Genomic DNA, 25,633 nt, shown 5'->3' on the forward strand with positions numbered 1-25,633 from the left:
AGACTCCTTCATCCAGTCAAACCCTTCACTCCCTATCTCTGATCCTCTGAGTAAGGCTACATCGAGTTAAACATTTTCATCGATTCACCTGATCTTTCACTCAACTGGCTTCCGAAGCAGACCTGACCAAGTGGGAGATCTAGCTGTCTAGGTGAAAGACCAGGGAGTTCACAGGTACAAATTTCAAATGCCATAAGTTGGTTCTTTTATCCTCTACTAAAACCTCCAAATCCCTATCCTGCACCTCTGGCTGGACTGTGCCAAGTTGAGCATCTTACATCAGTTGAACTAGACCTTTCAATCAACTTGCCTTCAAAGCTGGCTCAATCAAGTGAGAGGTTTGGGTGATGAGCCAGCTAGTTCACCATCAAGGATGAACATTTCAAATGACTCAAGCTCTAGAAACTGCGGCTTCTCCCAAATTGTATCATTAGGTCAACAAAATATACAGACAAATAGAGTTTCTTTGCCATCTTCTCAGTTGGATTGTTTTTACAATTAGGTATGTTCTATGTATGTTTTATGGGAAGACCACAAAAATGTTGAAAAAGTAAAGGATGCTTTTATAACATGAATAAATCAAATCAGTTTAAATGCTTTCTTTTATAGAGAAGTTACTTTCAAAGAGCTAGGAAATTGCCACAGCATAAATACCAATTTTTACTGGTGAATGGTTAATAACTTGTAAAATGCCATTGATCTGCAAGCGCTAGTTGGGTAATTCCCAGGTACTGTTGCAAAAACTTCCTCCAATTCAAGTGGTTTAACTGAGAATGCTGACCTCGGCCAACTTTTGTTCTCCCTGAGCAACAAGCAATTCATAGTCCTGTATGTTGCAAAATAAAGGGATTGAGTAATGCATAAAACACATGAAGCACTGTCAACAAACAGAGCCCTTATCAGACCGTAATTTCTTCCATATATTTTTTAAGGATATGTATTGCAACTGAAGCCTATTGCTTCAGGTTACGCAATATAGTCCAATGAAGAACCATCTTAGAGTAACCCATTATTTCCCCATGCTAATCCACAAAGGATCTTTACCATAGAAACAACGACGTTATGGTGATTGCATATGTTATGCAGTGTGGTACCATGTTATAGCAACCAGTCATTTCACTAGTTAATCCACAAAGGATCTCTGTATTAACAATTACAACATTATGTTTGCTTATGTATATCATCAAAAGATAACCTTACTGAGTTAATGCCAAAGGCATCTTGGAGTCAAAAACCTAGCAGCCAAAACACACACGAAAAAACCTACACTCAACCTTTTCTAAGAGAATGCAATTATATCTATAAGCAGAATAACAAAGTTTGAAAATAATAAAAGTATACTCTCATCAGAGAAGTATGACTTTTTTTAACCAGTACAAATTTGATGCAAATATTGGAGTCTTCCTGTGGGAAGTTACCTTTACAATAGCCTGTGCACAAAGCTTCCCTGACAGAACAGCACCTTCCATTGAAGCTAAGTATTTTTGTTTTGTGTAGTCCCCAGCTAAATAAAAGCCCTCTATAGGAGATCTTTGTAAGGGACGGCAAGGTTCACAATTTGGGACAGTTTTGTAAACAGATCTGAAGTTGAATCCAATAGCTTAAAATTATTACAATATGCTATAATAGTACTAAATAAACGAAAATCAAAAGGCAATAACTTGACGTGGAAAAAAAAAACATATAATAAATATTGAAACTACTAAGTAATAATTATAAAGTGAAAAAGCAAAAAAAAACATTTAGTGAATATTGAAACAGTTGACATTTGAGTGTGTGTGTATATAATGTGGAATCCCCCAACAGTAAGACACTTATTCCAACTGCTGATGAAGCAAACCAGGTAAATACTGGTCCGCCCCTCTACCTATACTACTTAAATACCAGAGAGGCTCAAACTCAGGACCTCTAGTTCATTGCCAAAGGGCGCTACTACTGAGCTAAACCCAGGGGGGCAACTTTTAAGCAAACATATATGTTATACAATACTAGTTTTGAAGCAACCAGTACATAAGTAGGCAGCTAACTAGGAAATGCTCACCAGCATCCAAATGAACAAATAAATACTTCGCATGTGAAGCTAAGACCTGTGAAGTAGAATAATGTCATAAATCAAGACAAAAAAAAAAAAAATTTCAGCCATGTCTAGGATGGCAACCCTAAGATACACATAGGACATATTTAGGCTAACAGATTAATTCATGATTTTCTTCACTCCATTCAAAGGAGTGATTCTGGAAGAATGTTTGGCGGATAGAAGTCAATTTAGAACACCTCATTACAAGTTTGCAGATGATACTATTGTTTTCTTCAGTGCTGGAGCTTAGGTGATTAATGTTATAGCTTATTCAACATATGAGGTCTGAAGATAAACATCAACAAGAGTAGTTTGTAAGGTATCATTTTAGGTGATGACCAAATTCATGGTCAAACTACCATTCTAGAATGTAGGAACTCTAATTGGTCTCTTTAATACTTGGTCTTCTCTGACAGAACCCTAGAGCCTCCTTTTCCTGGGATCTAGTTTTAGAAAGCATATATCATAAATTTGAAGGTTGAAGAAGAGCCTACCTATCTCTACAAGGTAGAACCACTGTAGTCCAGTCTTATTTGGTCCATATACCCACTAAGTTTCTACCAGTGTTTAAGATTATAGTAAAAGTAGCATCTAGGATTGAAAGAATTCATAAAGACTTCTTGTGGCAGGGAATGGGGGTAGGAAGGAGAGATCATCAAATTAGCTAGGATCAGTTGCGTAGGCCAAATATAAAAGGGACTTGGGTTTTAGGAAGATTTATTCAAGGGAAGAAGCTTGCTTGGTAATGTGGTTGTGGAGGTACGTAGGGAGTTGGCACTATGGAAAAAGGTTATCAAGAGTATCTCTGGCACACAGTCTAGTGGATGGGATGACAACATCGTAATTAAATGGCCATACCTTTGTCCTTGATTTCCCATGATCTCCATAATTTTTCTCGATATATTTGCTACCAATTTGGCAAAGGATAAAAATTTCAGTTATGGGAAGATATCTAATAGGGAGACCAATCTCTTTGATCTCAATTCTCCAACCTCTATTTGATCTATAGGTCCTCGCATATTGTTTCTATCCTAGACCATTCTTCTTCCTCAAAGTTTTGGAATTTTAATCTATCATTACTTGTATGATCAAGAATCAAGGCACTTTGTACTTTTGTCACCTTTACCATGTGTGTATTTAGCATCTCCGTTTCTTGATAAGTTGGTCCATGACTTTCAGAGTTCATGCTCAGTTTGTTCCCTTGTGAAGCCCTTTCTACTGCAGAGCATCCAATTACCTTCATTCTGGTTAAGCCAAAGTCCCACCAAAATTCAATACTTTTTGCTTGGCTAGTAGCAACTAAAGGGGTCACACTAATGACATGTTGCAGTTGAGGAGACCCAGTAAGATCTTAGCCCTGAACCATGTGTTGTGTGCCTGTGATTATGGAAAATCGGTGAATCATCTCTCCCCTTCCCCCCCTCACCCCAACAAAAAAAAGTGTGGATGAATATTGCCTTTTGAGGTTTTGGTGGAAATTCTTAAGTGGCGAGTAGCAAAGATAGATGGACAACTTTGAAGGCCACAAAGGATCTATTACATTTGCATTTTCATGCACACCCTTGAGCTTCATCTTTCTGGACTGGAGTTCTTGCTTGTAATGCTCAAGTGGAAAGACAGATGGACAACTTTGAAGGCCACACAGGATTCAGTACACTTTCTATCCTCTTTGTGAGCATCTATTACAGTTGCATTTTCATGCGTACCCTTAAGCTTGATCTTTCTTGACTGGAGTCTAGCTTGTAATGCTAGGAGGGCAGTTGTAGGGGTTCGAGCCAAGGGAAGACCTCCACCAGAAACTCCCAAGCTGAATTTTGATGGTTGCTCTTTAGGAAACCCAGGACAATCAGGGATTGTAGGCATGATTAGGGATCATTGTAGTATTGCACTAGAGCTTTCTATAAGCCTACTAGATCAGGAATAGCTATAGAGGTAGAGATCCAGACCCTTTCTAGGAAACCCAGGACAATTAAGGGATGAAGGGTCAGATGGATCATTGTGGAAATGTGTTGAGAGCTTTCTCTAAATGCACTAGATCAAGATTCTATTGAGGGAGAGATTCAAACCTTTTGAAATGCCCTTTGTTGGCAAATTCTTTGGGTTTGTTCAATTTTTTTGGGAGGAGATTCTACTATTCAATTCCATGTTCGCTAAGGAGAATCTAGGATCCATGTAAACTTGATATTTGGTCATGTCAAATCACTGATTTGCTAAAGTTTTAGGGTGTTTTTATCCCTTAGATTCCTTGTTTAGCAAAGCAGCTAGCAGATCAATTGGTAAAATGAGGGGCTTTGTAGTTAGATTTCTTTACAGGGGATTTCTTACCACCATGAGTATCCACATAACGTTGTATTTACACTTGTTTTGCTTTTGATGGCTCTCCTTTTTTCTTCCCTTTGGATTTCTGGATGTAGTCCCTTCTGTTTTCTATTGGTCAGATCCTTTATTTTATGAAGGATATCTCATCCTTCTTTGTACATTTTTTTTTACTATTCAATGGATTGGCATTTTTTAATTAAAAAAGAAAAGGAAAGATGATAAATAAATGACTTTTTTCATTCTAACCTTGGTGTTTTAACAACATGGTATTTCAAAACTTTCGCTTTGCTCTGATCTTCTGAAATTTCATCAGGAAAGAGTTTGGCAAGTTCCTTCATTGTAGCTTCAATGATTTCTGAGTCACTGCGTGAGACCCATTCTTCAGCAGGTGCAAAAACCAACTCCAGCATAGATTGATTTGGGTTGTAATATTCCTGCACAACAATGAATCATGAAACAACTAACAGCTTCATCCTTAAATATACTGGATATGTCTATATAACAAAAACAGAAGAAAAAAATATTAGCCCATTCTCGAGGGCACTTATACAGACAACAATATAGAATTGGTGTCAATGGATCAAGTTGTGGATATTGTGATAAGTTGAAAATATCCATGCCCTTATAATTCCCAAATGTGATGATATATTAGTCACAAATGCCTAAGTACCCACAAAACACAAAGCAAAAGGCTAACAATGGCCTTAGCAAATTCCAAACATGTTATTTTCCTTTTGTCATGGGTAATAGCAAGTGAGCCTAAATCAGTAGCATACAATATGGTCATTATTTCAAGTTTCTCCAGTGTGTTAGGCCTACACATGAAGGTAAATGGGCATGTAGGGTTCTATTAGACATTTTTGTCACAAATGACATCTAAGAGGTCTATGAAAATGACTAAAATGATGGCATTATGGAGGCTTAAAGTGCATAAATACAAGAAAGAATCAATGCTTTTATGAACAGAATTTACCTTACATGTTACGGACATGTCAGCATACACACTCAGAAGGGGACTTCTGCATGGGGGGAAAAAACAAAACATCAAATCTGAGTAAGAAAAATCAGCAACAATGACAAATACTGGACTAAAGAAATATGATTTGGAAGCAAAAGAAACTCTCCCCTTCAATCTTGGGCCAAAATTTGAAGATTAAGAAACTCGGAACTCACCAAATGGTCTAGAAGACCTTGTTAGCCATATTTCACTTCACTGGGTAATCTTAAAAACTAAAATTGTTACTCAATAGAAAATTCTATGCAAAATAGGACATTAAAAATAAAATTGGACATTCATGTGGTTTGAGGCGATTTTAGGATTAAAAGTTAATCTGAGCAAAACTGAGGCCATACCAGTGGGGGAAGACATTCCTATGGAGGCTCTTGCCTTAGTCTTGGGATGTAAGATTGGGAGTTTACCTACCTCCTACCTGGGTCTCCCCCTTGGAGCCCCTTACAAATCCACTAGGGTGTGGGATGTAGTGAAAGAAAGATTCAGGAAAAGGTTGTCTCTTTGGAAAAGGCAATACCTCTCCAAAGGTGGTCAGCTTACCTTGTTAAAAAGCACCCTCTCTAGCCTCCCAACCTACTTTCTTTTTCTCTTTGTGATTACCAAGAGAGTGTGTGCAAGGCTTGAAAAGATCCAAAGGGATTTCTTATGGGGCGGAGGCGCCTTAGAGAATAGACCTCACTTGGTGAGTTGGAAGGTTATTTGTGCCGCTAAAAAGGATGGAGGCCTAGGCATTTGCAATTTAGCTATTTTTAACAAGGCCCTTCTTGGGAAGTGGTTGTGGAGATTTGCTAATGAGAATGAGTCCCTATGGAAGTAAATTATCTCTAGAAAGTACGACCTTCAAGAGGGGGGATGGTGCTCCAAAGGTGTAAGAGACCGTTATGGGGTAGTGGTTTGGAAGGCCATCAGAAATGGTTAGGAAAACTTTCGAACTCACTCCCGCTTCATCGTAGGGAATCGCACTAGAGTGAAGTTTTGGAAGGACTTGTGGTGTGAAAATCAATCTCTGGAAGATGCTTTCCCCATCTTGTTTAATCTATCCGTCAACAAAAAAGGCTGGGTTGCTGAGGCTTGGGAGGAAGACGAAGTTGGGGGTAGTTGGGGGCTTCGTTTTAATAGACACCTAAATGATTGGGAGGTGGGGGAAGTAGAAATCTTGTTAAACAAGCTTCATCCTTTGACTATTAGAAGAGGTGTGGATGACTTGCTTCGATGGAAAGAGAACAAGAATAGGACCTTTTCAGTCAAGTCTTTTTATAGCTCACTCTCAAGGGGCATTAGACTTCCCTTCTTTGCTAGAACTATTTAGACGTCTTGAGTTCCAATTAAGGCTAGCTTCTTTGGTTGGGAGGCGGCTTGGAGCAGGCTGCTCACCATCGGCCGCCTAAAGAGATTTGGATGGTGCATCCCCAACAAGTGCTATTTGTGTAAAAATGAGGAGGAAACCACAGATCATATTCTTTTGTTTTGTGAGAAGGCCAGAATGTTATGGCTTCTGATCTTCTCCCTTTTTGGGGTGCAATGGGTGATGCACTACTCTGTGAGAAGGACCCTCCTGGGATGGCATGGTTCCTTTGTGGGCAAGAAAAGGGAGAAAGCTTTGAGAGTTGCCCCTCTCTGCTTGATGTGGACCATTTGGAAAGAAAGGAATAGGAGGGCCTTCGATGATGTTGAGAAGAATGACCAAGAAATTAAATCCACTTTTTTGTACACTTTTGTGAATTGGGCTAGGGTGTATATAGAGGAACACACTTTCTCTTTGATAGATTTTGTAGACTGGTTAGCTACCAAGTAAGGGTCAGGCTTGTTTGTCCTTTTGCCTTTTGCACCTTTGTATCCTGGTATACTCCATGTATACCCTTTCTTTAGCCTCTTTGGCTTTTAATGAATTTCTTTTACTTATCAAAAAATAAAATAAAATAAAATGATAAAACTGTTTCCCTTTGGTAGAGATCCCTCAAAGTGTTAAAACTACAACTTGCCCAACAACTTCTTAGGGGCAAGTGGTAGCTCAACATAACATCAAAGCTTTGATTATTGAAGGTCTTGAGAAAGCCTCTTTATTTGTTCCTCCATTTGTTATTTTGAAACATGTCTTGCATGTCCTGTGTTCAAGCCTCACTATCTACTTATTCCCTCATTTGTTATTAGTCTAGTTGAAAAACATCTTTTTTGCCTCTCTGCATGCAGGTTGGGGTTGGATGAGAGAGGTTGTTAGTTTGATATTATTCCATTTTCTAATAACTTAAGCTTTAGAGAAAAGAGATAGTTTTAACAAAAAGTTGGTCCTGTTAACTCTTTATTAGTTGTCCTACATTTATACAATGATAACAGCTTCCCCCCATTCTATGATTTTAATAAGTTGTAAATTTCAGTGATTCCATGATTTGCAAGATATGCAGAAAAGCACTCACAAGACTAACAACTAATTTTTTTTTTATGGGTAAACACAATAGAGAGTGTATTAATTAGATAAAGGAAGCCCGGAAAACAACCCAAGGCATACAGGAAGTATACGGTGGGTGCCAAAAGGCAAAAAAGAGCAAAACAGGAGGGAAAACAAAAACTTCACTCGCCCTCACCTAGAACCCAACCAATCAAAAAAGTCAATTAAAGATAAAGGGAAGCATCTATATACAACTCTGTCTAAAGACCAAAAACTACACACAAAAGAATACTTCAACCTATGCACTAAAAACTCTTCATTGTCAAACACTATCCTATTTCTTTCTTTCCACACTGCCCAAAAAAGACATAAAGAAGCCAGCTTCCAAGCTTTTTTGCGCTTCTTGCCCACAAATGACCCAAACCAACCAAGGAGAGTCTCTCTTACTGAACAAAGGAGAACCCAAGTCACCCCAAAGAGAGCGAATAATAACTCCCACAAAACTCTAGTCTTCATGCAGTGAATTAAGATGTAATTAGTAGACTCCTCTTCGGCTAGACAAAAGAAACATCTATTGGCAAGGGACCAACCCCTTCTTTTGAGTTGATCCAAAGTTAAAACTTTCCCCCATGAGGCTTCCCAAGCAAAAAAACCCACTCTTAGAGGAACATAAGGGCTCCAAATTATTTTTCTTGGAAACCGGACTATACTTCCTGGCTCCTCAACACTATAAAGAGACTTAACTATGAAAAACTCACTTTTTGTCTTTTTCCAAATCACCCTATCCTCCACTTTTGCACTAACTTTCTTTCCTTGAACATGAGCAAACACTCCACCAAGACTACCTCCCAATCATTGAAAGCCCTCAAAAAATGAGGACTCCAACTCCCCCCCTCAATCGAAGAGTCCCACACCTCCGCCACCCACTCCTTTTTAAAAACCGCCAAAGCAAACAAAGAGGGGAAAGAGTTACACAAAGCCTCATCACCACACCAAGAGTCCAACCAAAATCTAGTGCTTCTTCCATTACCCATGGAAAACCCAATGTAGTTGCTCAACCGAGAACCTTCCTTTCTAATCTCCTTCCACAACCCCACACCAAAACCCTCTCTACCTTCCCACGTATACCACCCCCCTTCTTCTACTCCATACTTCCTACTAATAACTTGATTCCAAAGAGCCTCCTTTTCTACCATAAAGCGTCAACTCCATTTACCCAAAAGAACTCTATTAAGAGTAGAGAGGCATTTTACCCTCAAACCCTCTTTACTTTTATCCGAGCAAACAACCGGCCATTTAATAAGATGAATCTTCCTCTCCAAAGCTCCCCCACCCCAAAGGAATTCCCTTTGAAATTGCTCAAGTCTCAATCTAACCGATCTAGGCATACGCAAAATTGACATAAAGTAAATAGGCACGTTAGACGAGGTGCTTCGAATGAGAGTGAGTCGCCCTCCTTTAGATATATATTGCCTCTTCCAAAATGCTAATCTCCTCCGTAACCTCTCCTCCACCCCATCCCACACCGCCACTGATTTGTGAGGTGCACCCAAAGGCAACCCTAAATATAAGGATGGGAGCTTCCCCACCTTACACCCAAGCTCAAATGCCAGCACCTCTAGATTCTCCACCCTCCCCACTGGAATTATCTCACTTTTATCCAGATTAATTCTTAAACCAGAAATGACTTCAAACCACAACAACACCCAGCTAAGGTGAGCCAATTGGTCCTCGAAAGCATCACAGAAAATCAGCGTGTCATCAGCATACAGATTCTGTTAACTAAAGCATCGATCATGAGATGAGCAGATTTTGTAAACAAAAGCATTAATATACTTCTTCTACATGCCCAAGCTGACTTTAAGGGATAAAATTTATTTCAAAAGATGAGCAGGACCTGCTGAAAAGAAGATGATCGTATGTGTTCTTCAGTTTCCTGTCAAACCTGCAATCAAAATTAATTTACATTACAGGACCAATGAGCAAACACATTAACTATCAACGACTAAGACAAATATTAAAATATGCATTGACCCAAAGACTAAAGCAACTGAGATAGACCATGACAAGGATTAGAATGTCTCCCCCCTTTTTTCGTTTTTTGTTTATGACAGTATATTGATTGAAATATCAGTTTATTAGCTATTTGTGCTACAAATTCTAAGGGGAATATGTGAGATGGGAAGTGGTTTGTGTAGAGTGGAGGATGATGGATCAGGAACTAAATATAAGGAGGGTGGGCAGATTTCTGGTGATCTGCATCATTTTCTAGGGTCTTCAAATGTATTCTTTAATTCAAAAGAGATTTACTTTGACTAGTTATACCACATTAAAATTAAGATGTGAAGATGATCTAAGTAGCCCTAGGCAGAGCAACCAGACAAAGTATATAGAGTCTCCTAATAAGGAGAGAGGAGAAATTTCTCTAACCTACTGCTAGAATTCTCTTTACCTTTGGATGTAAGTTTGGTGACAACAGGTTGTACAATAAGGATGGTAGGTTTAGTCCTTCAATTTAATGGCTGACAAATAATAGAAGGAAAATCAGTTCGAAAGAATGAAAGATCAAAAAAAATGCTAGATAGGTAACAAGTCAAACCTAGGAATCAGCACCTAGGATTCTATTAGAAACCAACACCTACTAGGAAGGATTTGGATGAAGCAATTACTCCAAAGTATTGGGCATATCACCATAACTGAAAAGAACTTAATTTTATTCCAGTATCTTCTATTATAAGGCCTCTCCCTTCATTCACAATGGAAGCTGTTTCCTAGTGAAGTAGGTTTTTTGCTTCCACCTTAACTAAACTACTTCTACATAAGAAAGTAACATCTTGGTTAAGTAACCACTTTTACTTCTAGTAAAAGTAGCTATTTAGCCCATTTTACCTCCAAGAGAAATAAACAGCTTTAATTTAAAGGAAAAGTTAGTTTCCTTTCAGGGTAAGTACGCCATACCCCTACAAGTCCATTATTCCATTCACATGTAGGCCTTAAGCAGAGGTATGTGGACCTCAAGGCCTTTCTCTCCTTCTGTAAATTTTTAGGAGTCAAACCCCCTTCAAACTAGTCTAATATAAGTTTGTCAAGGAAAACCACAAAAAAGGTCTACTTTCCATAAACTCCTCAAACATCCTCATTTTTTACCTAAACCCCAACCCTTCTAGTTATTGAAATGAAACACATTGAGATCAACCCTCCCTCCCCCAAACTCGGTGGCATCCTGATGCCCAGGAATGGAATCAAGCTCCAAAACAAGAAGATAGAATCTTCACTGGCTCTGTCACAAGTTGCTTTGCAAGCGAAATTGACATAGTAGAACCCGTTCCATTTTGGTGCCTGTTAGTAATCTTGCTTGCATATCAGGAGGAAGTACCAGCCCATGAAAGATCACTCTAAAAAAAGACAATCATAACAAATAACCACCCAAACCCCTCCAACAAACCAGGTGAATAGGAACCCACTCACTATTTCTTCCAGACAAAGTCTTTCCACACCCACTCAATTCTTGATCTCAATGTCAATTAAGGTGGCAAAAGTTGCCGGCAGTACACCTCTCATTCCAACATCCCATTTCCTAATTTATTCTTATGTTCTATTTCTTAGACTTTCTAGCACAAATAGTTTTAACATTAAATAAGCTAGAGAACATCCAAAACTATAGAACTAACCATATATGAACATTGATCACTGGAACTCCAACTAATTTATCCAATCTCCTGAAGTATGGAATCTCTTTCCAGTCTCCCGGCAAAAGAAGCTTCAGGATATCAACTGATTAAAACAAATTTCAAAAGCAACAATAGAGAAGCTGAGGTTATACACATGAAGAAAAATGTACAATCAAAGAGAGAGTTAAAATGCATACCTGGAGTTGCAATTACATAAGCATCTCCTTTAATTACATTCCCATTATTTAGCACAAAACTCTTCACAGTTCCGTCTTTGTTCAGCTCAATCTTTTGTATTCGTGAATTAAGTTGGACTTGACCACCTAGTGACTGAATATGGTCAACAATGGGCATGCAGAGTCTCTCTGGAGGATTACCATCTAAGAAAGCCATCTTGGAGCCATTCTTCTCCTGTTGATGCATATCGCTTACACAGTAAAATCAGATATTTTGTAGCAAAAACTTCTCCAAAATCAATTTCAATGGTCATGATACCAGTTTTATATCCATGAAATAGAGATGAAGCTTTCATTAGAACACTATGAAAATAGAGATGATCAAACCTGAAGAAATCGGTTCAAAGCAATCAATATACACTGCATCGAAAGTTCATCCGGATTTATGAAGTTCAGTGCCTTGGACATGGCAATGAAAACCTCATCTGTTACTCGATCAGGAATACCCTGAAAAAGAGAGAGAAGAAAACCATTGGTGATTTTAAATTTTTCTGAAATTTAACCTTAACTTAATAGACACAGAATTCAATCCAGCTCAACATAAATCAACTATATTTATGCAAACTGATCAAGTAAACTCCAATACTATTTTAAGCAAATAAGGAATACTACAACATTGCTTGCGCCCTCAAAACAAATCCATACGTGGTTACACTAGATTTAACCATGTAAATATCTCATGTGGAAAACATTAATCATTGTGGTTTCCAAGTTCTTACATTCTTCTGCTCATATTCCCCAAATTCAAGGCCTGCATCTTCACATATGCTAATATCACCCTCATAATGGCATGAGCCTTATCTAACAGCATGGATTCTCTCATAGAGCAGAAATGTTATGATTTGTGAACACATGACACAACTCTCATGCATTAACATGATTAATGATCTGTCAGACATGGCAACTTTCCCAGTTTTAGACACCAGGGACATGGTTATAAGCCTTTTTTTTATAAGTAATGATGAGATATTATAAACACATACCAAAGAAAGAGTGCAACAAGGTACACAGGAAGTATACAAAGAGCACCAAGAGAACAACAAAAAAAGCCAAGGAACAACCACAGGGGGAAAACCAAAAAAAAACTTCCTCCCTTACCAACAACCCAACCAATCAACAAATTCACATGGTTATAAACTTGTAACATACATTCTTAGGTAGATTTCACAAGATAACAAAGGTCAATACAAAGAGTTCAAAGTGGTGACGAAAATGTGTGCTTATTATCATCTAGGAACGTTCCACACTAATATTGAAAGGAAGAAGCATCCCACATACCATTGTCATAATCTCTATTTTCTAGTTCTACATATGTCGGTGAAAAGTTACTCTCCAATTTACATTTTATAGCTATGTTGGGTTATTCACCTAAGCTAAACATCAAAATTAATCAGACTTGGGGTATGACGTAATCCAACAAGCCACTTGTCTAAGCTCAATTTCAACTCATGATGTTCCAAGAACAAAATTCACAAGCTGCTCAAGCTTAGCTTCATTGTTCAATAGCTTCACCCAGAACTTAACATGAACCTGCAATAGAGCATTATCACAACAACAGCCATACTTGTTTTCTCATCCAGTCTTTAACAGTTAAACCATCCTGTGCTTCAACATAAGCCTGTCCTCCGAGCATTGCTGGCACAAGTCCAATAGCAAACTTGATTTTCTCCGGCCAAGTCAGCATTTCATTATTCCTCAGGATGGCCCATATCCCTGTCAATCATGTTTACAAGAAATATGCATTAAAACTCAAGCGGAGAGCAATATATAATTTACACAGGAAAAAATCTACAAACATAGAAAATTACAAAGAAAAAAAAAAATATATGTCTAGGATGTCCCACAGACAATTTGTTTCCACGTGAAAGGATAGGAATTCAATCCAATAAGTGACTGCATCTAGGAGATCCAAGCCATAAAAGGTTGTAATGGACAATGTATAATACATCGATAATTGGACAGATTAAAAAATGATTGGAGTGCCATGGTTGCATCCTGACATGGGTTTTCATTAGTAGGAAAAAAATGACCATGAATTTCAAGGATTAAGTTTATATGAAGCCCCAAATAAGTTGTCAGGTCTGGAGCCAGCATAGCCATCTCATCCTGGAACTCTCATCCAAATTTGGAAGCATTTGGGCTACAAAGTTCCAACTACAACAATTTTCACCTAATGATGTACACTGTTATAAACTTTGTTTTTTATGTACAAGATTCTAATGAATGCACAGATGTACTGCAATGTTTTGGAGATATTATGTTATATTTGAAGGGACATTTTCGCTATTAAGGTTGATAAAGTTGACAAAGGTTTAACTGAACTATAGCAATTTTTTATTGATAGCTCAATCAAGAAAAAACAAGGATCGATGGCATCAGTGATATCTGAAGCAGATGGGCATGGGATCTTACAACTGCAACAGCTAATAATTTCTGCATCTAAACTTTTAACTTCCCTGCCTAATACTATAGACAAGGAGACCAAGCACTGCCTTCCAGAAGTTAATGATCTCCCTCATCGAAACTAATACAAGATGCCGTGGCATTCTATCCAATTTCAACAACCAATTTTACCATTTGTTTCCAACCACTGTCACACTGAATTTTTCATTAAAAGAAAAATTAAATTGTGCTCATCATATACAAAGATGCAAGACTTAAATATTGCTAATGATGCTTATGAGTTGCTCACCATTTAAGGGTGCAGGAAGGACTTCAGGGAAATCAAATCGGCTGAATTCCCCTGGCTTGCTTGGCTTTGCAAATATCATAGAATGTTCCTTCCACTGCAACCGATCATTAATACCAAGTTCTCCAAACAGGTTCTGCACATTTGGGTAAGCCCCAACTAAAAGGAGAGCAAACAAATTATTATTTTACCAAGAATCAGATTAAGAATTAGGTAAAAAATTCTTACAGACATGATGATGTATCAGGATAGGGTGGATCAGTACATTTTATACAAAATAGGGATAAAAAAGACATCAAAATTAGTTGTTTCATACAAAATTTCCACAGGTCCATGCATGACAACATTAAAAGAACAAATAGCCTGAAAGGTGGCATGTACTAGGGAAAAAAATGAAACTTATGATATGAAACGATTAAAAACCAAAACTCCGATCAGAAGCCCTTCCTGGGCAATGACACCAACAAAATTAAGGTTCACAATCACAAACTAAAAAAATGAGAGTTACATAAGCTTACAGAATATATGTAGGCCTGTCTCATACCAGTCTCCATCCTCATCTTTCCATGCAGCCACCTATATCAAGAGAGACTAGCCTTCACTAAATGAAAGAAACTTCCAACAATAAAAGGGGAAATTAAGTAGGAAGTTAAATCTATTATACAATTAGTATTGCAATAAGTTTATATTCCAACTATGAACTAAAAGTATCTATTCCACAACTAGATTTTAACTACAACCATATGAATTCAATAGTGGGGAAACCTCTCTATGTACATATTATCTCCTCTTAGAAAGTATTTCTAGATGGAGGATAGATACCCCTTTTCTGGTATTTCCTCAAGCCTACTGCATCTCATACTTGGAACTTCAAGTTCCACCAAATTCTCATTGATAGAGAAACCGATTACCCACATCCTCTGTCTTCCACTTCTTGGAGAAAGATTCTTCTATTCCTGACAAGCATTTTTGAACTCCAGACAGAAGGGACCTTTTCTTACCTAGAGTTTTCTTTAGGTTTGTTTGCACCAACTGAAAATATAACCATTTTCTATCCAGAAAAAACAATGAATTACTTCATATTCAGAGGTCATATAGAGAAATTAGGCATAATGCATGTGTTCTGCATATGGCCAGTGAGGGGACTGGTCGACCATCAAACCTCCATTGTCCTCTTGCTTATGAGATCTGACAAAGACTATTATATTTGGTTAGATTCACTTGGGCATGCTTAAAACGATATTTGTAACAACATGCTGATCATTTTTAAGGGATTTTGGCAAGAGGAAGAATAGTAGAGTTGGTGGTGTCTGATCCTTGACTATGATATTATGATTGGAGTGAGGATTTTTCAGGATAAGACTGGACACCTGGAAATTTGTGTGATATAAGTTGTTTTCTAATCACCCCTCTTTGGCTATTAACCACTAAGGAGTTCCCTGGCATTCCCCAAACATTATATTGCTAGATTGGAAAGCTGCTTGCATGAGTAACCAAAAAAAAGAGAGGAAATTATTTTCCCATTGTCCCCTCCTTCCTGTGCTGTAAGGGAGATGTTGCAGGTCTTTTCCTTGCCAGCTGGTACTGGGATGGCTATTAATGATAAGTTTTTTGCTCTCCAGGAAGATCTAAACATGGCTGATGGCCTGATTGTAATGAACCTTCCACAGAAAGGGATTCCTTATCCATTATTAAGACAGGCCTCCTCTATTATTATTGAAAGTTCTTTGTTTTTTCTAAATGAAGCCTTATGCAAGCCCTGCTTTACCAAGAGATTTTTCCTGCCCCTTGCCATATCATAAGTTAATCTTTCCAATTCTCCAACTCAGACTTGGTACCAGTCATCTTCACTATAATTGAACAATCTTGACCTTAGTAGTGCTGCAAGGCCAAGTCAGTCAAGCACAAATACCAGAAAATATAAAATTAAATAAAAGCAATTGCACAAAAAAAACCCATTTTGATGTGATATGCCAGTGATTCTACATCTATGGATGACGGGGAGATCAAATCATTATAAAGTATGAGCTAGGATTACAAAAGCACTGAACTTCTCAACTTCCAACCTTTCATACAGACTCAAAGAAATAGTCTTTGCATAACTGGAACTTGGAAATGTACAATATTTATCTAACCTATTGCAGCCCTAAAATTTAAGAAGATGACATGACAAATCCCTAACCCCACAAACTACTAGACAATACATAAATATCACTCCATAAGAAGGGCAATAATGAAAAGGGCATTAACAATAGAAGTAAAGCAGGATGGTTTGAGTTTGGTGGTCCATTTCAGACTAATCATTATGCATGTCCTCCATGAATTCAATACACCTATAAAGGTCCTTTGTTTCCACTCTTCCTCCTGCCATTGATCTCTTATTCCTTCACTAAAACTCTCTCATCCTCACCTAAAATGAATTTAAGATGATTCAAAGCCCCTACTTTTCCTTTCCTAATTGTGAGTTCACTTAGATCTTTCTCCTTGACCTTCATATTCAACTTAGTAAAAAATAATATAGATGATCATAGAGGGGATGTTAAACTTCTACTAGGTTTGAACATGAACTAAAAAAATTATAATGTTCGACTAATAACAATGGAGTGAGCAGAGAAAGTGGGATGGACAGAGGAGAAGGGGTTAGAGTTTCAAGCCTTAGAAGAAGATAAAAATCTTATCATAGAATGTAAGAGGGGCTAACGATAGTAACAAGTGGAAGTTAATCAAGGCATTAATCAGGTCTCAAAGGGCGCATTTGGTTCATCTGCAAGAGACTAAAATTTAGAATATGTCCCTTGGGGTGGTGCTAAGTCTAAGAATGGGGAGATTTCTAGAGTAGGGAGCAATGAATGCAAAGGGTGTAGCTGGTGGGGTCGTAGTATTATGGGACAACAGAGTGCTAGAGTTGGTTGGGATGGAGATGGGTCAATTCTTAATCTCATGCCATTTTAAAAACTATGAGGATGGATTTGTGTGGATTTTTACGGGTGTTTATGGTCCTACCTTGAAGAGAAGCAAAGAATTTTTTTAAGAAGAGTTAGGGGTCATCCGCGGGTTATGGAATGATCCCTGGTGCATTGGAGGGGATTTTAACGTAATTAGATTCCCTAATGAGCGTACTAAGGAAAGGAAGGTGTCTTTAGCTATGAGAAGGTTCTCGGAGATGATTGATGATTTGAATTTGAGAGACCTTCCCTTGCAAGGGGGTTTGTTTACTTAGAGAGGTGGGTTGAATAGTCAATCCATGTCAAAACTAGATCTTTTTTTGGTTTTGGAGGATTGGGAGTTCCATTTCAGTGGGGTGGTGCAGTGCACTTTTCCTAGACCAGTGTATGATCACTGTCCCATTTTGCTAGATGGAGGAGGGGTGAGGAGAGGCCCAATTCCTTTTCGCTTTCAAAATATGTGGTTAAAAGAGGAGGAATTTAAGGAGTTACTGAAGAGTTGGTGGCAAGGGTTCAATTTCAGCGGTTCTTGTAGCTTTGTTATGGCAGCAAAGTTGAAGGCTCTAAAGACCAATTTGAGAATCTGGAACAATGATGTTTTTGGGAAGATTGGGGTTAATAAGAGTTTGGCGCTACACAAAGCATCTTTCTGGGATGAACAGGAGAAATTGATAGTGTTAACAATGGAAGAGGTGGAAATTAGGAAGGAGGCAAAGGACAAGTTTGAGAAATGGACTCTCATGGAGGAAATTAATTGGAGACAAAAATCTAGAAAACTGTGGTTGAGGGAACGTGATAAGAAAATTGGCTTCTTCCGTAGAATGGCTAACTCCCACAGAAGGAAGAATTGTTGGACTAAGATCAAAATTAACAGAACTTGGAAATTAGAGGAGCATGAGATTCAGGGGGGGTGTAGTCAACGCTTTCCAGAACTTGCTAACAAAACTTGATGATTGGTGTCCTAGTTTGATTTGGTTGGATTTTGAAAAAATTGGAAGGGAGGATGTTGTCAGGCTAGAGAAGGCATTCTCTGTGTAAAAGGTCTTTTCAATCCTTCCAAAGTTGAACAGGAATAAAGCACTTGGCTTGAACGATTTCTATGCGGCATTCTGGTAGTTCAATTGGGAGTTCATGAAGGATGAGGTTATGAGTTTTTTTAGAGAATTTCATGAGAAATGATGATTTGTTAAGAGCTTGAACACTACATTCCTAGTTTTAGTCCCAAAAAAATGAGGGGTTGACGACCTTAGAGACTTCCAACCTATTAGTGTGGTAGGGGCCTATACAAGTTGTTGGCAAAAGTATCAGCTAATAGGCTAAAGAAGGCAGTGGGCAAGGTAGTGCCTTCGCCCCAAAACGCTTTTGTTGAGGGAAGACAAATTCTTGATGTTGCGTTAATTGCTAATGAGGTCATAGATTCTCTATTGAAAAGGATTGAGAATAGCGTGTTGTGCATGTTGGACTTAAAGAAAACATATGATTATATAAATTGGAATTTCTTACTGCTTGTGATGCAAAAAATAGGTTTCAGGGAGAAGTGGGCAAGTTGGATAAGGTGGTGTATTTCTACGATGACGTTCGCTATTTTGGTTAATGGCACACCTTCAAGTTTTGTCCACAACACTAGAGAATTAAGGCAAAGAGATCCTCTCTCACCCTACTTATTTGTGATTGTGATGGAGGTTTTAAGCAGCCTTATCAATAGAGCAATGAGTGGGGGATTTTTTCAAGTTGTAAGGTAAAGGAAAAGTGTAGAGATGGGGCTCGTATCACTCATTTGTTGTTCATTGATGATACGCTTGTTGTTTGTAAAGCCTCCTAGGATCAGATGACCTACATAAGCTAGTTGTTAATGTGGTTTGGAGTCATTTCAAGGTTGAGAATCAATTTGGACAAGAATGAAATTTTACTGATGAGGAGGGTAGACAATTCAAAGATTTTAGCCCTTGAGCTTGATTGCAAGGCAGGGACGCTTCCCTTTTCTTACTTAGGACTTCCCTTAGGTGCTCTGCATAAATCTGTGGCAGTTTGGGATGGGGTGGAGGAGAGGTTTCGTAAGAGGCTAGCCATAAGGCAATTTATATTTAAAGGAAGGAGAATCACTCACATTCGGAGTACGTTGTCTAGCATACCCATTTACCTCATGTCTTTGTTTTGTATGCTAAGAGTGGTTATATTGAGATTAAAGCAAATCCAAAGGGCCTTTCTATTGGGGAGGGAGGGGCTTTGGAGAGGAAGCCTCATCTTGTGAAGTGAGGGATGAGTATAGCGTGGGGTTATGGAAGGAAATCAAGAAGGAAGTGTCTTTATTGAATAACAAAATTGTGTTCTCAGTGGGCGATGGTAGAAAGAGTGAGATTTTGGAAGGATAAGTGGTGTGTAGACGATATTTTGTGTGTTTCTTTCCCCTCTTTGTATGCCTTAAGAGGTTTCAAAAAAGGCGTGAGTAGCAAAGGTTTGGGACATTTCAGGTAAGAAGGGGGTTAGAATCCTCGGTTCTCTAGGCCTTTCAATGATGGGGAGGTGGAGATGGTGGAGATGGTGGAGAGGTGGTTCCTCGTGACTTTACAAGGTAAGAGGGTGATTACTGACTTGGAGGATAGGGTGCTTTGGAAAGAAGAGACCAAGGATGGGAAATTTTCTGTTAAGTCCCTTTATGGTGCACTGGAGCTTAGAACTGCAGTCTCGTTTTTGAGGAGCACCATTTGGAGCCCTTGTGTTCCTACTAAGGTGGGCTTTTTCGCTTAGGAAGCTTTGTGAGGGAAGACTTTGACTTTGGATCAACTAAATAGGAGGGGAGGTCCCTAGCTAATAGATGATTCCTTTATTGTGTTGAAAAAGAGTCGATTGATCATATTCTAATCCATTGTACCAAGACTAGGGTTTTGAAGGAGTTATTATTTGCTCTTTTTGGTGTGACATGGGTCCTCCCAATGTTGGTTAGAGAGACCCTTCTTGGTTGGCATGGTTCCTTTGTGGGCAAAAAGCATAAAAAGGCTTGGATGGCAACTCCCTTATGTCTCTTTTGGACAGTTTTGAAGAAAGAAACGAGATTACCCTTGATAACGAAGTGTTTTCGACTCAAAGGATGAAAAATTCTTTTGTTTGTAATTTTTGGTCTTAGACTAAGTTGTTTATAGATGAAGGTCCTTTATCTTTAATCAATTTATTTGATTGGTTGGGTTCTAGATGAGGGCAGGTAAGTTTTTGTTTTTCCCTTTTCTTTTTTGCTATTGCCTTTAGGCGCCTGTTATATACTCCCTATATGCTTTGGGTTGGCTCTTGGACGCCCTTTATTCGTTATATATACTATCTCTCTATGCCTTTACCAATCAAAAAATATATATATAGATGATCATATGCCTTGAATTTTGCCCATCTTTTGCCTTCTTAAGCAAAATTAAGAACTAAATAAAGTTCATATTTGGCATATAAACCTTACAATTAAGGAAAACTAAAAAATTATTCTATTTGACCAAGGAGCCTATAACTGATTGTCCTCTGTGAGGGATTTTTTACCACCTTCACCTGTACTCTTTTGTGCCCTTCTATGCTCTTTTTGGTTTATGTTATCTCTATTGGTAGGATAGCTCCTCTTCTTGTACTGTTTCATCCATTTCTCTATTAAATAAACTGTTTGTTTCCCCCTCAAAAAGTTAAAAAATAAAATAAAAATAAAGTAAGAATAAAAAATTAATTAAAAAAAAACACTAACCAGATATAAACTGTTACTTCTCCTTCTAGGTGAACACTGTTCTTATGTCTTATAATAACCAATAAGGGGAGAAAGTTTGAATTTTATATGACAGAATAAGCAAGAGAAGTTTAATGACTAAAAATTAAAAAGAGGGGCAAAAATAGAGCATCTCATAAACCTTTCCACCTAAAACATCTCTTGCTTCCAACAATATAGGCTTGTGACCTGCATCTGCCAAATATTTTGCAGTAGACAAACCAGCCAAACCTGCAAGTGTTTAAAAATTGGCAATTTGATGTCACAACCAAAGAAGGTATCAAAGGGCAAACCACTCTTCAAAAGCAATTTGCATTACATAATCATTTTATGGTAACTAAAGTTTTATAAGTATGATCAAAGAAGGTACAATCCACAATGGATGAAAATACGAGAGGAAAAATGTAGGAACAAAAAGGACCAAAATTACGATTAAAAGAGACACAAGTTAAAACCCTAAATGATAGGAAAGGAAAAAAAATAACAATAAGGTTCTTTTGCAAGTCAGAGGGAACCCACCTTTGGGAAAAGCAACTAAATCTGGCTTTCCAATGATCCATTCAGGTGTGCCAAAGGCTACTCTTGCAGGATAAGACCAATAAATTTTTCTTTTCTTTTTTCATTTTATAAGTTATCTTTTTTTGTGCATGCTGCAACTTGAACCTAGGATCTCCCACATCTCCACCCCAAACCGTTGCCACTTGAGCCATGCCTCAAGGACATGATAAGACCAATGGAAATGCCAACTATAAAGTTGGGAACGCTTATTTAAAGGCAATGCAGAAGTCATAGATGATATTCGGCCGCGTCATAAATTAAACATTTAAACCAAATAGAATCCAGGATGCAAGCATTACAGATAATTACTTAGCAACACGGAATGTTTTCAAATACATAAAACTTCCAACTATAGTGATAAATATGGTAGTAACAACCTCATCCCAGTCTACATAATGATTTTAACATATTCTAACAAATTCAGCAAGTAGCAATAGCTCCCTAATTCATCACTCCATACCAGCAGATACCTTTATTCAACAAAAGAGGTGGCAAATACACATTTTGAGATTGACTTAAGAGGAACAAATGCATGATATTTATATCCAACCACAGAAAAGGCACAACAATATCAGTAAATTCCATGGACACAAGTTTGATTACCTAAACTGACAGCAAGAGATATCAAAATAAAGACAATAGCCAGTAAACAAATGGAAGATAAAAGATTCAAATAGGATTAGATTTCTCCACCTGCACCAGCAATTACAACCTCTAATGGTTTACTGGGACGAGGAGAAGTATGAAAGGATGAGGATAAGTATGCAGCTTCTAAGAAATTCACAGTATTCTCAAGTTCTGGTCTTGGATAATCCATGCAAACAACCTGTATCATAAAAAAATAACTCATTTCTGATTGATGATTTAGTTAGTCCGGAAAACTAAAACCCTCTTAAGTTTGTGAAGACAGACCTGCAAGGGGCAGAAATCCTTCCTCCGCCTTGTTCCAATAGAATGCTTATTTGGAATTCTCAACTTGAGACCCATAGAGTCACCACCTCCAAAAAGAAGTGTATTGGTCTGATCTGAATCAATATAAAGATGTCTCCAGGTACATTGGGAGTTCTGAAAGTTTATTATATTACTTTGGCAGCTCAAGTTCACCGCAGAAACATATCTGAATTGAGTCATTTCACCAAATCTAATCTCTGAATTATTTACCGGAACAAATTTTTAAGAACAGAAATCAACAGTCCAACTGTAGTTATTCTGCACATCAGCCACCAGAATAATGCAAATTAGATAGTTCATATGTTCCAATAGTACAGAATCAAAACCTCCATATAGCCACCAGCAGCAGCAACAACATCAATAATAATGATGATAACAGCAGCGGACAGCAACAATAGCAATAATAATAATAATAATAATAATAGTGGCAGTAAAAACAATAACAAGAATAATAGTATCAGTCTTCACTATAGAGTCTCTATAATAATAGTAATAATAATAACAACAATAACATTAGTATATAGTCATTATCGACACAATCTCCAAATGGATGCATGGCTATGCATATTCCCATCATTCATGAAAAAAGGAGTTGCTCCAGCACTCAAAACATGGACTCACAGTTTGGGAGTGGTTGCATAAATTTATTGCCGAGAGTTCCAACTTTGTAAATTCATGTTCTTCTCTTCCAACAATCCCAACAACTTTCCGAATTTCGTTTCAGAAATTTTTCTAGAAGGAAAAGAAGAAAAAAAAGGCTGGAATAGAGTTAGGGTACTCACCAGAGTGCACTACACAGTCAATTCAGATCTTATCACTACGTCACTGTATGACAGCATTGTAAGAAACCATTTTAGAGCTTCATTAAATACTTTATGTTATAGAGAATCCTTTTATTTCTAGTATTTTTGTGATTTAAATAATTTACATTTGACTTTTAAATAATATTAAATCATCTACACGACTGTCAAAGTCCAAGAGTTCCTTTTGCCCTCCCTTGGCCTACTATCAAATTTTCAAAATTAGTCCCATTGTATTACCATATCATCATAAAAGAAAATAAATAAATAAAAAAAAAAGAATGTATGATCATTTCAATTCAAATTGTGTCAACTCATCCACTGCTTTCTCTATCCACCAAATTTTCTTAAAAGATAGGCAAGTACAGAAAACAGCACTATGTGGATAAACTAATAAAAACAAATAATGGAGAAATAACATGAAGTAAAGAGAATGCACCATTCCATGCCTCTAGGCCATTATAGAAGGGGAAGTTCTTCCAGGGTCTCCATTCAGCATCTAATATTTTTTTTAAGTATTCTTTTAGGTGAAATATCATGTCTTTCTGTTATCACACAATTAATGAAGCTATCAAATATGCATATCCATCTCTAAAGAGGGCGCAGCCAATTGACAATCTCTTGGTTCTCCTTCTCTGAATCTTCATCATTTTCTCCTAACAAGTGCTGATCTTCAACTGTATATGAAAGACTAATTGTGCTTTTTTTTTTTTTGGCCTACGCAAAAAAATTATTGTGTGTGCACCATGCCATCTTGTAATTGAAAGATAAAAATTTTATATCCATGTCTCAATCTGTCTATGCTAATTATATCTAATCCATTACCGGAATCACTCATATTTCGGTATCTCCCCTGTAGAATATTGTCAGCATGTTAAATAACCATATTAACTGTTGAAAAAACACGAACTATAGATAATTATACCCATTTCATAGGTTTGTTAACCTCCAATTTAGTTCATACTTAAAAACATATACAAAAAAAAAAAAGAGAATTTTTTTGTATCAAAAATAGACCCAACTGAACACCAATACAGAATATACCCAGTGAGCGCTTCATGATTAAGTTATCTTTCCCACTTAATTTTTTCACTCATGTAAATACTGCAAAAAAAAGTTGTTAGCACCCACTACTAAAAGAGAATTCAACTCTTGTTTGCAATTCTATGAAAATAAATTTCATTTCCCTCATAAGTTTTTTCACTTATGTAAATGCTGCAAAATAAAGTCTTATTAGCTATCTTATGATAATAAATTTCATAATATCAACTTTAACATTAAAAATTGAGAGTTTGCTCATATAATAACAAATGTTGTTTTTCTCATTTCTTTTTCTTTTCTTACAACAAAGAAATTCCATGCAGATAATATGCAGTATGTGTGTGAGAGAGGGCGAGAGAGAAATGAGGTATAATTGAAGCATTTTTGAAGGCTCTCCTGCTCTTGAGGGAAAAAAAATATAAAAAAATATCCTACTTATAAAAGCCATAAGCGCGGAACCAATCACTATTGCAACCCAAAAATAAAAAATAAAAAAATCCCTCTCAATCCCCCTCATACAAAACATTTTTCACCTCTAAGCTTCATCTCAACAATCAAATCAATGTCCCTGCAATCCTTGTGAGATTCAAACAAAACAGAGACAAAAGGGGTCTAAGGCAACCCAAACTCAACCCTGTAGCAGAAAATAATTATAGCTCTCTTCCAAAGCATATTTCCCAAATATGGCAAACTCTAATCCAAATTAACACCAACGTCAAACCCAAAAAAGAATAATAATAATAATAATAATAACCAACTGCTGCTCAACGGCTCAACCTTCATTTCATTAGTTAACAAAGCAAAACGATTGTAGAGATAACAGCGATGAATAAAGATGAGGAACTGTTACCTTGGACAGGAGTGAAGTATGAATAGAAAAGGAGATTACGCTTTAATTGAAGAAGAGAGGAGCTAGGGTATTGGGTTTGTGCGAAACCGATAGATGGTTTTATGGATGTGGTTTCGGTTGAGTGCCACTTCCACATGATAGTGGTTTTTTGAGTGGGTTGGCTTGCCTTGCCTTGCCTTGCCTTGCTTCCGTCATCGAATATTCCGCACCTCTCCACCCTTAGGTCCCTTGCTACCGTTTTGTTTTTAGCTTTAACCACCCACATTATAAATCAAAATTAAGAAGTCCCAGCACACAACAACGGTAACTTTACCGGTATCCATCCAAAAGATATCACCAAGTGATTAATCCGCCGACTCGCACTA

General features: G+C 37.5%; 1 protein-coding gene across 4 annotated transcripts; it reads right to left on the reverse strand.

Annotated features, from left to right (window-relative positions):
* Positions 1–446: 446 nt before the first annotated feature.
* PDS1 (phytoene desaturase) lies at positions 447–25,483 on the reverse strand. 4 transcript variants are annotated; one of them, XM_010656055.3, is made up of 16 exons: positions 25,269–25,479; positions 22,788–22,835; positions 22,539–22,691; positions 22,320–22,452; positions 21,211–21,299; positions 14,909–14,966; positions 14,394–14,549; positions 13,266–13,414; positions 12,029–12,148; positions 11,663–11,876; positions 11,466–11,568; positions 9,692–9,739; positions 5,370–5,415; positions 4,643–4,830; positions 1,419–1,581; positions 447–826 (listed from the first exon to the last, which is right to left on the reverse strand). In XM_010656055.3, exons 3-16 carry the CDS (start codon positions 22,611–22,613, stop codon positions 764–766), a joined length of 1,605 nt encoding a protein of 534 aa, XP_010654357.1. In that variant the 5' UTR covers positions 22,614–22,691; positions 22,788–22,835; positions 25,269–25,479; the 3' UTR covers positions 447–763. The 4 variants fall into 4 exon arrangements, with proteins under 4 accessions (XP_010654357.1, XP_002264267.1, XP_059595376.1 ...); XM_002264231.5 differs by having other exon boundaries at positions 22,539–22,835; positions 25,269–25,482; XM_059739393.1 differs by lacking the exon at positions 447–826 and having other exon boundaries at positions 1,115–1,581; positions 25,269–25,482.
* Positions 25,484–25,633: the final 150 nt, after the last annotated feature.

Source organism: Vitis vinifera, chromosome 9 (assembly GCF_030704535.1).
Source record: "Vitis vinifera cultivar Pinot Noir 40024 chromosome 9, ASM3070453v1".
NCBI classification, from domain to species: Eukaryota; Viridiplantae; Streptophyta; class Magnoliopsida; order Vitales; family Vitaceae; genus Vitis; species Vitis vinifera.